The sequence below is a fragment of the Temnothorax longispinosus genome, chromosome 8, assembly GCF_030848805.1.
Source record: "Temnothorax longispinosus isolate EJ_2023e chromosome 8, Tlon_JGU_v1, whole genome shotgun sequence".
Lineage (NCBI taxonomy): Eukaryota > Metazoa > Arthropoda > Insecta > Hymenoptera > Formicidae > Temnothorax > Temnothorax longispinosus.
Window position 1 is genome coordinate 11,807,537 of NC_092365.1, and position 12,870 is coordinate 11,820,406.

Consider the following 12,870-nt stretch of genomic DNA (forward strand, 5'->3'; position numbering starts at 1 on the left):
CAAGTTTCTACTTGCACACTTAAAAACTATGAGGAAGGAATGTGCAAGTTTTTTTTTAAAAGTAGTTGCATAACCAATTATTTTTCAAAGTAATATACATATTCTCTTTGCAATTGGCGCAATTTAATTTAAAGATTTCACATCTTTTTTTGAAATACATGTCACTTGAGTTGAGTTAGGTAACATAATTTTGTGAAGGAGAAATAGAGCTACCACTTAGGTTGGATTTTTGAATTTATTAAAGAGACATGGTAGTGTCTAGCGCCAATACACGCGAGTGGGAGGAGAGAGGACAGAGGGAGAGGGAGAGAAGGAGCAGGGAGGGAGAGAGAGCGTTTGTGTGTGTGCGTGCGCGCGCATGTTCTATAAAAATATTAAAGAATTAATAGCTGCAAATATGTTTTTGCTACTTCCAGTGTTTAGAATATTTTTGAAGCTTAATCCACGTCAATATTATTAAAATTTCTTTACAAAGTATGTTAAGAATAAGATGGTTAAGGAGAAGATTCGACTATATTTTCAAGAACACAATGATCTAGCGAACAGTACCGTAAAGCTTCCAGGAGACAATAGGCGCGACGCTTATGCCGCACTGAAACACCTTTTGTTCCGGATGAGCCAAAACGAGAGCAGCGACGAAACCGCCGTAGCTCCATCCCCATACGGCGACTCTTCGTTTATCCACGAAATGTAGTGAGTCCCGTAAGTATCTGGACAATTATAATCAATGGATTTTTTTTAAGCATCTTATGATAAGCATTTTATAATCGAATCTATTGACGTAGTTTTGAACTCTTTATAATTACTTTGAAAAACTAAAAGTACTTTTAAACAGATTTGAATCTGAACGAAATGGATTCGAACCCTTCGTGCGTACTTCGGAAAACAAATATACTTCCAAGTAGATTTGAATCAAATATGTTCAAATCTTTTACGAGAATTTTATTACAAATTTCACGTTTCTTCTAATCAAATTGTTTGTATAAAACGACAATTAGGTTAATACACATATTATTTTTTGTTAATTACAAATATTAGATTATCAATAGTTAAAATTAAATATAATAAAAATATGATTAAAAATTTAAAATAAATTTCTAGAGCTCGAGTAGGGGAACTGTGTAATATCGCACCCCATTTTTAAAAACCAAAATCTTGACTAAAAACTCCTATAAGAATATAACTAAACAGCGTCATTTTATTATATAATTATCATAATATGATCTCTATGACATAAATATGTTCAACATTTACTTTATCTATCTTTTTTGAAGAAAAACAAAAAAGTAGCATTTTTCGACATAAAAAAAAGTGTTCCTAATATCGCACCCTTACATATTTTTGTTAAAAGTACAATTATGACACACAATGCTGAAAATAGAAACAACTCAATATAGGGCACATAAGGTTTAATTTGATAAAGATATCCTCTTTTAATTTTTAAAAGAAAGAAGATTAAGAAAACCCATGAAATTTCATGGACTATAGGATGGGGTGATATGGTCTTGCTTGGCCGATTTACTCTCAGAAAAAGATCTTGTTACTCAATAGACAGGAGGCTGAGGCAGCTTCAGAGATATTCTAGAGGCAGATCAGTTAGGAAAAACGGGTGGTATAATGAATATTCTTAGAGGGTGGAATTAGGAATACCACAAGGAAGATACATAACTGATTAAAGCATAATGGTTAGCAACAAACATTTGTAATTTAAGAATAAAATTAGACACAATGGGCACGGGTACACCGGGACATTTAGGCCGCGGCCTATACCTCAAATTCAACCTAAAGTCTGACCTGAAGCTAGTTTCAGCCGCCTATCAAATGTTTACAGCAGACGGCCTAAATAATTTAGGTCGAATTTGAGGTATAGGCCGCGGCCTAAATTCAGGGTGTAAACTTAGCCAATATCACATGTTTTCATGATAGAAATTCGTTCTTAGTACATATTTTTTTGCCGTATTAATAACGGAAGATACCTCTTGCGAAATTACGAAACCTCGTTAAAACTATGAACTGCCATGATACTTTTTATATCACAATACTAATTGAAGTAAAACAAAAGATCGTCCAAAGCGGCGTTGTTCAACAGCTTCCACTGCTCACTGACAGAATGCAACATGTAACAGTCTCAATGGCTACGTTTACACCCTGAAATTAGGCAGCGGCCTGTACCTCAAATTCGACCTAAATTATTTAGCCCGCCTGCTGTAAACAGTTGATAGGCGACCGGACCTGGCTTCAGGTCAGGCCACGTATTTTAGTGACCCGACTTGAAATAGGCCGTTATCATTTGCGATGTAAACGCGCAATCAAGCGCGACGCGTCCTAAAAGCTATATTTGCTTGTTCGGATTTGCTGCAATTCAGGGCGATCCCAAATACGATCCCGTCAATTTTTAGGTTTCTTTTGGTGTAAACGAATGATGACTAGACCTACTTCAGGTCACAATATAGGTCAGGCCGCGATCAGGTCGCTGGGTGTAAACGTAGCCAATATCGTAGGGTGCGGAATTAGAAACAAGGGCGATATTAGATAAAGTTTCTATAATAAGAGTTAAGCCAATGTGGTGACGATTTTTTATTAGTCCGCCATATGTTTTAGCCAAGTCAGTGAAAGTAAGACAAAGCTATAAGTGGGAATGAGACAAAGTTATAACTGGTCCACCAGTCCGCCATTTATAGCCAAGAAGAAGTTAGTGGAAGTAAGACAAAGCTATAACGGTGTCCTAACTCTTATTATAAGAACTCTAATATTAGGCACAGTTCCCCTACTAAAAAGATTCGTTTTTTTTTATGATAGAAACTACTTATGAGTACATTTTGAATCTTGCAGATACTCATTTAAGGAGTTTGAAATGAACTATCGGGACCGATTACTTTGCAAGTACAATGTATGAAATATTATTTCTTATGAATATTATTTGAATTCTAAAAAATAAAACTTTATTATTTTATTTGACTCGGATTTTCAAGTGCATATTGAACTTGATCTCTAATTATAATTTTATTAAGAATAAAGACATATTTTATATATTCTACCGAAATTTTGTATGTTTATGCCTTATATATAATATCGCGAAAGCTAAAGAATTAATTATTATTAACATCTTTACAAATATATCTTAATAAATATAAAAATAAAATATCTTTCTTTAGACAAATATATTTTAAAAAACAAACAGATATATCTTGATATATCTGTTAATATCTTGCTTACTCTGTAACTTCAAGTTGGTCAGCCACTTCTACAGAACCTAGTCTGTAATAAACCTCGTGAAGCAATTTATAGCCTTGTCCTCCGCTTCCTCTGCCATCGATCTGTGCGACAATAACGTTCCTCCGACTAGCCAAATATGTGTTCCAGTCCACTTTAAACATCTCGGTGACTAATTGTGAACCAGGAGCACCATACCTGCAAAAATAAATACCGTGGTATATAGACAAATGATCGAGTTTTAAATATTTCTTTCAATGAGCAATTAAGTAGGGGAGACCGAGGCACCATGAGCCACAAAAATTCAAACTCTGAAAAATACTTTTAAATATAAAATTTTTTGTCTCATTTTTTAAAATAATTAAAGCACTATATATTTTTTAAAATTTATTTAGCGTATTTAGCAAATATTGACTAGTTTTTAAGAAAAAAATTAAAACACATTTTTTGAGAAATGACCCAAAGTGTCTCAAACCCGGGGCACCATGGGTCTGTCACTGGGGCATTATGGGTCACACACAAAAACTAGATTTATTCATTCAAGAAGTAACAAAATGTTACAAAAGTTGAAAATATATTTTATTTTATACATTTTTTATCACACTGTTCAGGATTTTACAGGACAGACAAGATATCCGAACTACCCACTATTGAAATATTATTTTCTGGAAGAAAAACTTATTTTTGACATGTTTTCTTTGATCAAAAATAACATTTTACAAACAAAAGACATAAATGTTCTTTTTTTACAAACAAAACAAATGTTCATACTCTCTTACAAATAAAAAACAAATGTTCATACTCTTTTAAAAACAAAAAACATAAACATTTATCAGCCCCGTGTAAAGGGGGGGGGGACGAAAGGAGCCTAGGCCCCGGGCGCCGGTGTCAGGGGGGCGCCAAAAGCCAACAAGTACTTAACTAAAGTAAAAAAATAAAAATATACATTATTTTTGTTTTTTTCGTAAGATTACATGTAATTTGCACATGCGCCAAATAAGGATACAAATTCGCACACGATCGACTTTTGTCGCGCGACAGAGTCGCGTTTGCTCGGACACAATTTTAGATACTGACTCGTGGTGCGTACTGCTCTATGGCTGCGGGCAGAATGAATGTTTTCAGCCGTCGCGATCTCCCCCGCCGCCACCGTTCCGCCGAGAAAGTTCCCTTATTGGTCGCTTCGATTGGTGAGACGCGGATGAGTGGTGACCGCGGTGGCGACGGCGTCCCCACGATCTTCAGCGCGGCGGCTCCCTTTGACTCGAGCCGCTAGACGGAAAGTGTGGCAACATGATCGGCGCTAGATTCGCGGGTGTTTACCTTTCCGTAGTGCATATGGGTCATTCCACGCCAATTCGCAAGGGGTCAAACTTCGACCTTTTTATTTTTGATGGTTGGTCGTTTTTTAACAGGTCTTTAGGAGTATTATACTCCTGTAAGATCGATTCTATAATAAATGTAGCGTTTCCGAAATAGAGCCTGCGCAAAATAAGGACTGAAAAATTTTTAATGAATTTTTTCGCCTATTAGACAACGTCTAAGAAAAAAATTCATTGAACATAAAATACACTATTTAGATCATAGTTTTAAAAAAAAATTACTCCAAATATTTATAATAATAATTTTAAACTAATAAAGTAAAAAAACACACAAATTTAAATATCTCGAAAACCCCATTTTTTATTTTTTTGTTTATAGGGAATATTATAGGAAGTATTAGAAAAATTTTAAGACTGGTCCGAAGTTGCGCAGAATTTTTGAGAATTTTTTATAGATTTTTTTGTGAGGCAGTAGTAATATTTGACTCACAAAAGTGTAGTTTGTGACAGGAAAATTAAAACCCTTTCCTCGACATCGACACTCGATGTTTAAATCCTTTCCCTCGACATCGATGCTCGATGTAACAATCGATCCGACAAAATTTATGAAATACCGACTGTACATTCTCTGTTGCCCGTGCGGCACGAGCGCCGAACCCTGTAAACCGTCGAGACAGAGAGCCAATAGCGTAGCCGCATGTGACGAAATATATCGATCCGCAACGATTGGTAGGATCGAAGGAGGTGGGCGCGTAATAGCGGAACGACCGAGAGATCTCGGCGACTCTTCCGTCGGCCTTCGGCGGGATCAGTCCTGCGTAAATTATAATGTAATCCGATAATGTATAACGATCAGTTGTTTGCCGGTTAAGAATCATTGTTACGAGTAGATTCGACGATATGAATTGGTTAATATACTTGTGTAGACGGCGTACGTCTAATGATCGTGAACGAGTTGTGTGGGCCGTTTTGTGACGAATAGCGGCGTAATTGTAACGTAAGTCAAATTATTTCAATACACTCATATATCGCTTGATTATCTCTCTGATTTCTTTTGACTTCCACAATATTCCTTGGGTCTCCCGACGGAACTCCCCTTGTGTTGTCTCATGATTAAAGCTTGAAATCGCTAGCCGATTACCGAATATTAGGAGAATTAGATACGGGATATGAGTTTGTTAGTTCTCATAAAACTAACTGGCGCCCAATTAATTAAGGTAATTTTGTCAAAACTTAGAGCCCTGGCAGCCATTGACCCAGGCCGCGCCAGGTGTCGGCATTATTCGTTAAATTTGTAGTCAGAAAAATAACGCCGGTCTCAAGTTAAAAACACGTTTCAAACAATTCTGAATTAATTTAGATATACTTTTTTTTAGTGATTGATGTTACTCATTGACAAATAAAATGAGTGAATTGTACCTTCCGTACACGCCGTTAAAATTTTTTTTCTAAATCATGATGAAAATCTCGGCATAGCACACGACAATTGCGATGAAGTGTGGGAAAGGCGAAAAAAATAGATTTATGAGGAAATTTAATTCAATAAGTACATTTATTTAAGAACATATTACTTATTATTTTATTATTTTGTGCTCAGTATAATTATTCGAAAATGAGTAATTTTTAACAATTAATTTATAATTTTTACTTCGTATAACGCAGTGGACACGTTGAGTCTAAGGTATTCTTTTCGTTTGATCGTACCGACCTGTCAAAAATTCGGCGGCGATTTCAAGTATTGGGACAAAAAAAATTATGAAATTAGAAAAGGATTTTTGTACTGAAGTTGATTCATAATTCCGTTGATTCGTCATATTAGTTCTGTTCCATTTCGAGAAAAAGATTCTATACTATAACAATTCCACGGCCATGCTTGACCATGCCTAAAATGCACTTTGGATTCAAATCTTCACTTTACGACTAATATTGTATCCTATCAGATAACAAATGATTGAACTTTGATTCTGTCTCGTGCGAGCCAATGTGTGACTGAATTACGTCAGCATGCGTGAGAGAATAGATTCGTAAGGTAAAGTGTGATACTCCTTCTTTAACCAACTATCAAGCAGCTTATATCATGCAGTCACATGTACTGAATAAAACGGAGTTTTTCTTTTGCATGGAGACTCATTTTACTTATTTAATCCGAATTAACAAATTAGGGGTTCAGACACAGACAGGTTAATTGCGCAAAATAAATTATTTTTGTATTAAGTTGCTGTATCAAGACAAGTTGTTCGTACTTGTTTAATACTCAAAAGGCGACGACGTTTTTGCAGGTTTGCCCGTCTTGTGCAAAAGTGCAAAATTATCTGAATAAAAATGGAAATCAAGCAAGTCAAGATTATAAAACTTTGCGTGGAAAATTGAGGAATTGCGTGGAAGTTTCAGGTACGCATTATTTTTACAAGTAAAGTCTTATCGTGGACACTATAAGAACAAAACCGGAGATGCCCGCAGTAGAAGAAGCAGCGGCTATCGAGGTACGTGCCAAAAAAGATTAAAGAGTGGGGAAGAAACGATGGAGTAACGCAAAAGATTATTGTTACAATTGTCGCATTTGTTGCAGTGGTTCTCCTTTATTAAAAATCTGCTGATAACATTACAGTTTATGTTTCGAAGATACAAGACATTTTATCATAGATTGAAGGCGCTCCGGCAGAATATTTTGGACAACATGGTCATTAGTCATAATGAGATTTTAATAACGCTTTTATTATCTTATGACCATTTCGCCACGGCGTAAAAATCGACAGCGCAGAATCAATGTATTCTTTTAAATTGAATGGCCAAGGTGGTTATAAAAGAAACAAGAAGAAACTCGCAAGAAAAACATGAGAGCAGTGCGCTGGCAAGGTGCGACTCAGGGGCGAGGTGCAGCACGGAACAGGAAAGACTCTGGAAAGGGTAAAAAAAGGTGTTTCAAGTGTGAAAAGATTGAGCACTAGAAGTGTGACTGTTCGTCAAACTCGAGTAAATAAGGTGAGAGTTTAAGTCACATATTGATACGCTTGTTAGTTCTCTGTTTTCATCAGACTTTAGTAAACAGTAGGTATATACAGATGGTTTTTGGACTCCGGAGCGACAAACAATATGTTAGGCGACGAGAGCAAATTTGTTGATTTGAAATTTTAATGCGAATTCTGATGCGATTTCTGATGCGAATTGGCTACGGAATATCAAAAATAACAGTGAAACAAGAAACATTTATAATATATTCAAGCCTACGACTCCGAACGTTGAGTTTGCAAGTATCTTGAAAATATTTATCTTGTTTCAAACTTGAAATTCAATCTTTTCTCAATGAGTGCAGCACTTGATAAGGGTTTCTTATTAAAATTTAACAGCGAAAAATGTCTTCTTTTGAAGGATGACAGTGTAATTGCAGTAGGAGAACGCGTGGAAAAACTTTTCCAAATAACAATATGTGGTTGGTCTCGTAAAATGTCAAAAAATATAATTAACGGCAAATGCAAGTCAGGCGCGGTAAGTGGTACACAAATAAAAAAGAAAAAAATAAATATGTATTTTAGAAGTAACAAACGTTTCGGTTCTTCTTTTGAACCACCTTCAGTGTTTATTGGAGGCGATGGTAATATATTTCTGCTTGACCTGAGGTGGGAAACTTCTTCCTTAAAGAGATGTATTATGCGAGCTGAGAAGCATCAACAAAGTGGACATAATTTCCACTAAAAATCGGCAGTAGTCACAGAGTTATAAAAATTACATAAAGTCGCACGAATTGGAAATAATTATAGTGAGTATAAAATGTGTCAAGTACGTGTAGCGGTTCGAGATGAAACTTTCCGATTCGTGCGACTTTATGTAATTTTTACTCTATGACTACTGCCGATCTTGAGTGGAAACTATGTCCACTTTATTCGTGCTTTTCAGCTCGCATAATACGACATATCTTTAAGAAAAGAGTCTTCTACCTCAGGTCGAGCAGAAATATATTACCATCGCCTCCAGCAATAAACCCTAAAGATGGCTCAAAAAAAGAGCCAAAATGTTTGTTACCGCGCCTGACTTGCATTTGTCGTTAATTATATTTTTACCAAATAAAGTTTCGTAAAATGGTTTCAAAATAAACTTTCGTGGGAATCAGCAGAAGAGGAGGTCCAGGAATTTCGAATGGACAGCTCCAGGAATGGCACATAATAATGGCTTATTCATCAGAATTTCAGACAGATCAGAAAGATTCTTTGTGGTGCAAAAATCTAAGAAAAGGATCCTTACTGCGAGACGTATGTTTTAGGTTTTAGGAAAAACACACAGGCAATTGTTTAGTAAAACGTAGACCAGTGAAGCCGGGGAACTCGTACACGCTGGTTTATGTAGTCTCATGAAGAATTTAATAGATAATTCAAGCTATTTTCTGATATTCAAGGATGACACACTTCCGTAAGTTGTATTTTCTTTACAAGATCAAAGTAATTGGATGTTTTCAGAATGTTCTTAAAAGGATTGTTAACGAGACCGGTAAACACGTCAAGACACTGAGGACTGATAATGAACTCCCTTACAAAAATATTTCACAGCTTTTACACCTCATATAGATCGTTTTTAGCCCGTTTTTAACCCGTTTTATCATTTTTGTGTCCGTTTCTTGCACTCTCAAGCACGCGCAGTCTACTGCGAAAGAACATGATGAGTATATGCGAGTATGCGTATGAGTATTTTTGAGTAGATTGTCCGTTTTTAATACTCGTTTTTCAATCGATGAGTGACAACACGTTAATACGTTCCTTTCTTACTTACAAAGATGAGGACGAAGTAAGTTGTCCGTTTTCAATACTCATTTTTCAGTTGATGAGTGACAATACGTTAGTACGTTCCTTTTTTACTCACAAGAAAATATCCGCGGTTTTCGCCCAATTTTAACCTTTATGTTACATACAGGGGGATTTCGAGTCAGCTCGATTTCTATCCATCAAAATTTCTCATAAATTCTGAAAGACTCCCACTCCTTATCTCCTCCTCATCTCTAAATTGAAGTACATTTATTCTACAAACTTAAAAATCTTTTCAAACTGTACTGTAAGGGTTAAATGTTTTAGTACTTACACTATTTATCCTTCACTAATAGATAAGTGGTACGATGTAATATTCAAATATTCGCAAGAAAGCATTGAACGTTTCTATAAGTGCAATATCCCGTGTATAAATTTGTTAGGGATGGCCTTACATAACATAAGGCCCCGATCATTAGTTATTAGGGATGCCATAAGAAAGGTTTCCTTATTTTAACTTAATGAGGTCCCGATCATTATTTATTAGGGATTCCATTATAAGAAAGGTTTCCTTATTTTTATCTAATAAGGCCCTTGTAAGGATTTATAAATATATTTACGAACACAAAATTTCGTAATAACCCGGCACTGGTTTCTGACATTCACCCGACATTAAGAAATATTATATCATATGTCCAATTCAAAATTTTATTACTGTTTTTCGCTCTTTTTAAACTGAATTTGTTTCTTAAGATAATTTTTGAAAAATTATATATTTGCGCTGGTTATGACATGTGTAGATTATATATAACACTTATATCAAATTAAAAAGTGGTCTACCACGTAAGACAGTTGGCTCACGATCCAGAGGTCCCGAGTTCGAATCCCACCAAGGTACTTGTGTGTTTTTATGTGTTTTCAAATACGAGAAAATATTTATAATCATAGACTGCATCTTAAGAAACAAATGTAGTTATAAAATAGTAATAAAATTTTGAAAAAAATAATTTTTTTTATGCCGGGTGAATATCGGAAATTAGTGTCCTCTAGTATTAAGAGGACTGCAATCTTAAGTCTAGTGTCTCATGGTTAGAGGATATTCCTCTAGATTTTAAAATATTTTCTTGAGACCGTATTTCAGAGGAAAATTCTCTAAAATCAAGCGGGAGCTACTAAATGACAGAATACAGGCTATTTTCCAGTAATATTTTCCTGTAATCCGAGCGTATAGTACGAAAATATTACAGTATATTACAATACTTCAGTCCGTAATTTCGTGTAATACATTTATGTAGTTCTTATAATATAATTTTCTGTAATCCGCTGTAGTTTCTTTCCGTAAGGGGCGGCCAGAAATTGAGGGAGAAGAAGAGAGTTAAAAGTGAGGTCTTAAGAAACAAATTTAGTTATAAAATAGTAATAAAATTTCTCTCTTTCTACCTGCGTGTGGGTTTAGTATTAAAAAAGATATGACTTATCATGATGTATTCCTGTTGCAAACTACCATTAGCTGAAACCTGAAACTCTCATTTTTCCACTCTTTAATGCCTTATATATCTCGGAAACTGTCCATTTTTGGGCTTGGTGCCTATGGACACTTTTTATCAGCATGTTATGAACTACATTATCCTACATTATTGTTAAATTTGACTGGGAGCCAAAACCCTTATGGACCGTTGCGGGGTCCTTTGAGATATCTTATTTTCAGATATTCACATAATATCTACAGGACATCATTACTCGATATCACATTATAACTTTAAAAAAGACAACTCTGCAACATTTGCATTCGAATATATGGCCAATCCATAATTAGTTCTTATATTTTACAAAGATCAATTCAAGTTTATTCGTAGCCAATAAAACAATCCGAGAGGACTTGGACACCGTACCGATTCAACCCGGCAAAAGCAACTCGCCGCGAGAGGACTTAGAAAATTTTTTCTCGGGCGAGCGCTAGTAACATGTGCTGCCGCGACGCGGCTACATGCGCCAGTACCTTCTCGTAAGCAAAAATCCTTACGCACTAAAATAAAAAGCGAGCTTATGAGATACTTGGCTCTAATATTTTTCGTGATACCTCCGAGATATCATACGGTGCATAGATGGCAAAATGCAAAATATTGGAATAGTATCAAAGCATAATTTTGAATTTATTGCGAATTCTTATGAAAAGAACTTCTTTTATATTTGAAGGACTCAGAATTGGTGACATAAAAATAAATTTCTTATGAACTCATAAGAATCATTTTAGAACAGAGAATAAATACGGAAAAAGAATTAATTTCATAAATCGAGAATTTAAAAAAAGTTATTAAACTCAATTAGGCAATAAAAGCCAAGCGTAGATTATTTTCGCTAAAATTTTAATAGAAGTCAATCACAATTAGATGTCAATTACAATACGTACGTTTCAACCCTTTTTGGGGTCATCCTCAGCGCGTTGCCTACACATTACATAAAGCTAAATCTAAATCTACATAGGGCCTTCTTTTCCCGTAAACTATTGGCTAAACGGTTAATCCTAACGGTCGTTTAGGCAAGTGCGCACTCCGAAGCCTCCCCAGGTGTCTTCGTGTGTAACTTCCTGGTTTGAGAGCCAAGAAATATGCTTGCATCTCGTCATGGTATGGGGAGGTATACCTGGGGAGGCTTCGGAGTGCGCACTTGCCTAAACGACCGTTAGGATTAACCGATTCGCCAATAGTTTACGGGAAAAGAAGGCCCTATGTAGATTAAAAAGAATTCTTCTTTTCTTCTTGCTATTTGGATTGTATGTAACATATCTGTTTTTAAATGAGGCATAGATATCCGACATATATGCAGAATCAGATATCATATCTGAGATAAAATTATCATGGCTTTTTATAATGGTGGAGATGTCTCTGAGATATTTCCATGATATCTTGCGCACTCAGATATTCCGTCATTTAGATATCTTCTAGATATCTTAATGATATATTTTGCTGTGTGGGTATATATGTATATATTTTTCTATACCAACTATTATCTGCTTAACTGTCCAATATATCAATGATTCACTACTGTAAATGACTTTCCTTCGTTCTATGTACCTACTATTTTTACATACATATTAGTCGTTTATGCCTTTTAATGCTCAAAACAATTGCTATTTTTTTAAAACTCTTTTTGTTAATAACTTTTTAATAAAAAAAACCTTTTGAATGTTGTTCAGGGTCATGACCTTGACAACATATGTCAAGGTCATCGGACCCCCTATCAAGCTGCATACCCTATACTGCATAATTACCAAATTTGACCCTAAATAACTCCCGAACGAGTCAACTTATCGACCTCTGGCAAAAATTTTCTTTTTTTATGGCAATTTAAACAATATACTATGACATTTAAAACTTTTAAGTTGCGATTCAAAATGATAAGGTTTCAACCTGTTGCTCGTGTCGCGGACACTTATACTTGGCGTAAGACACTGCCTTGTTTCTTGAGAAGACATAATATTCTATATATTGTACTTGCAAAATAATCTACTTCAACTTCAAATTTTAGAATAAACACGTGCGTTTTAAAATATATTTATAAATAGTTTCTATTGTAAAAAATCGAATCTTTTACAAGTAGTA

The 12,870-nt window shown here is 35.2% G+C and overlaps 1 protein-coding gene across 5 annotated transcripts in view; it reads right to left on the reverse strand.

Annotated features, from left to right (window-relative positions):
• The window catches only part of Dpp10 (Dipeptidyl peptidase 10), a 235,589-nt gene that overhangs the window by 29,732 nt on the left and 192,987 nt on the right, over positions 1-12,870 (reverse strand). For all 5 annotated transcript variants that reach the window (XM_071785411.1, XM_071785409.1, XM_071785408.1 and 2 more), the window contains 2 exons: positions 3,217-3,411; positions 550-710 (listed from right to left, as the gene is read on the reverse strand). In XM_071785411.1, the coding sequence (XP_071641512.1) occupies positions 550-710; positions 3,217-3,411 (356 nt within the window). The remainder of the gene's footprint in view (positions 1-549; positions 711-3,216; positions 3,412-12,870) is intronic.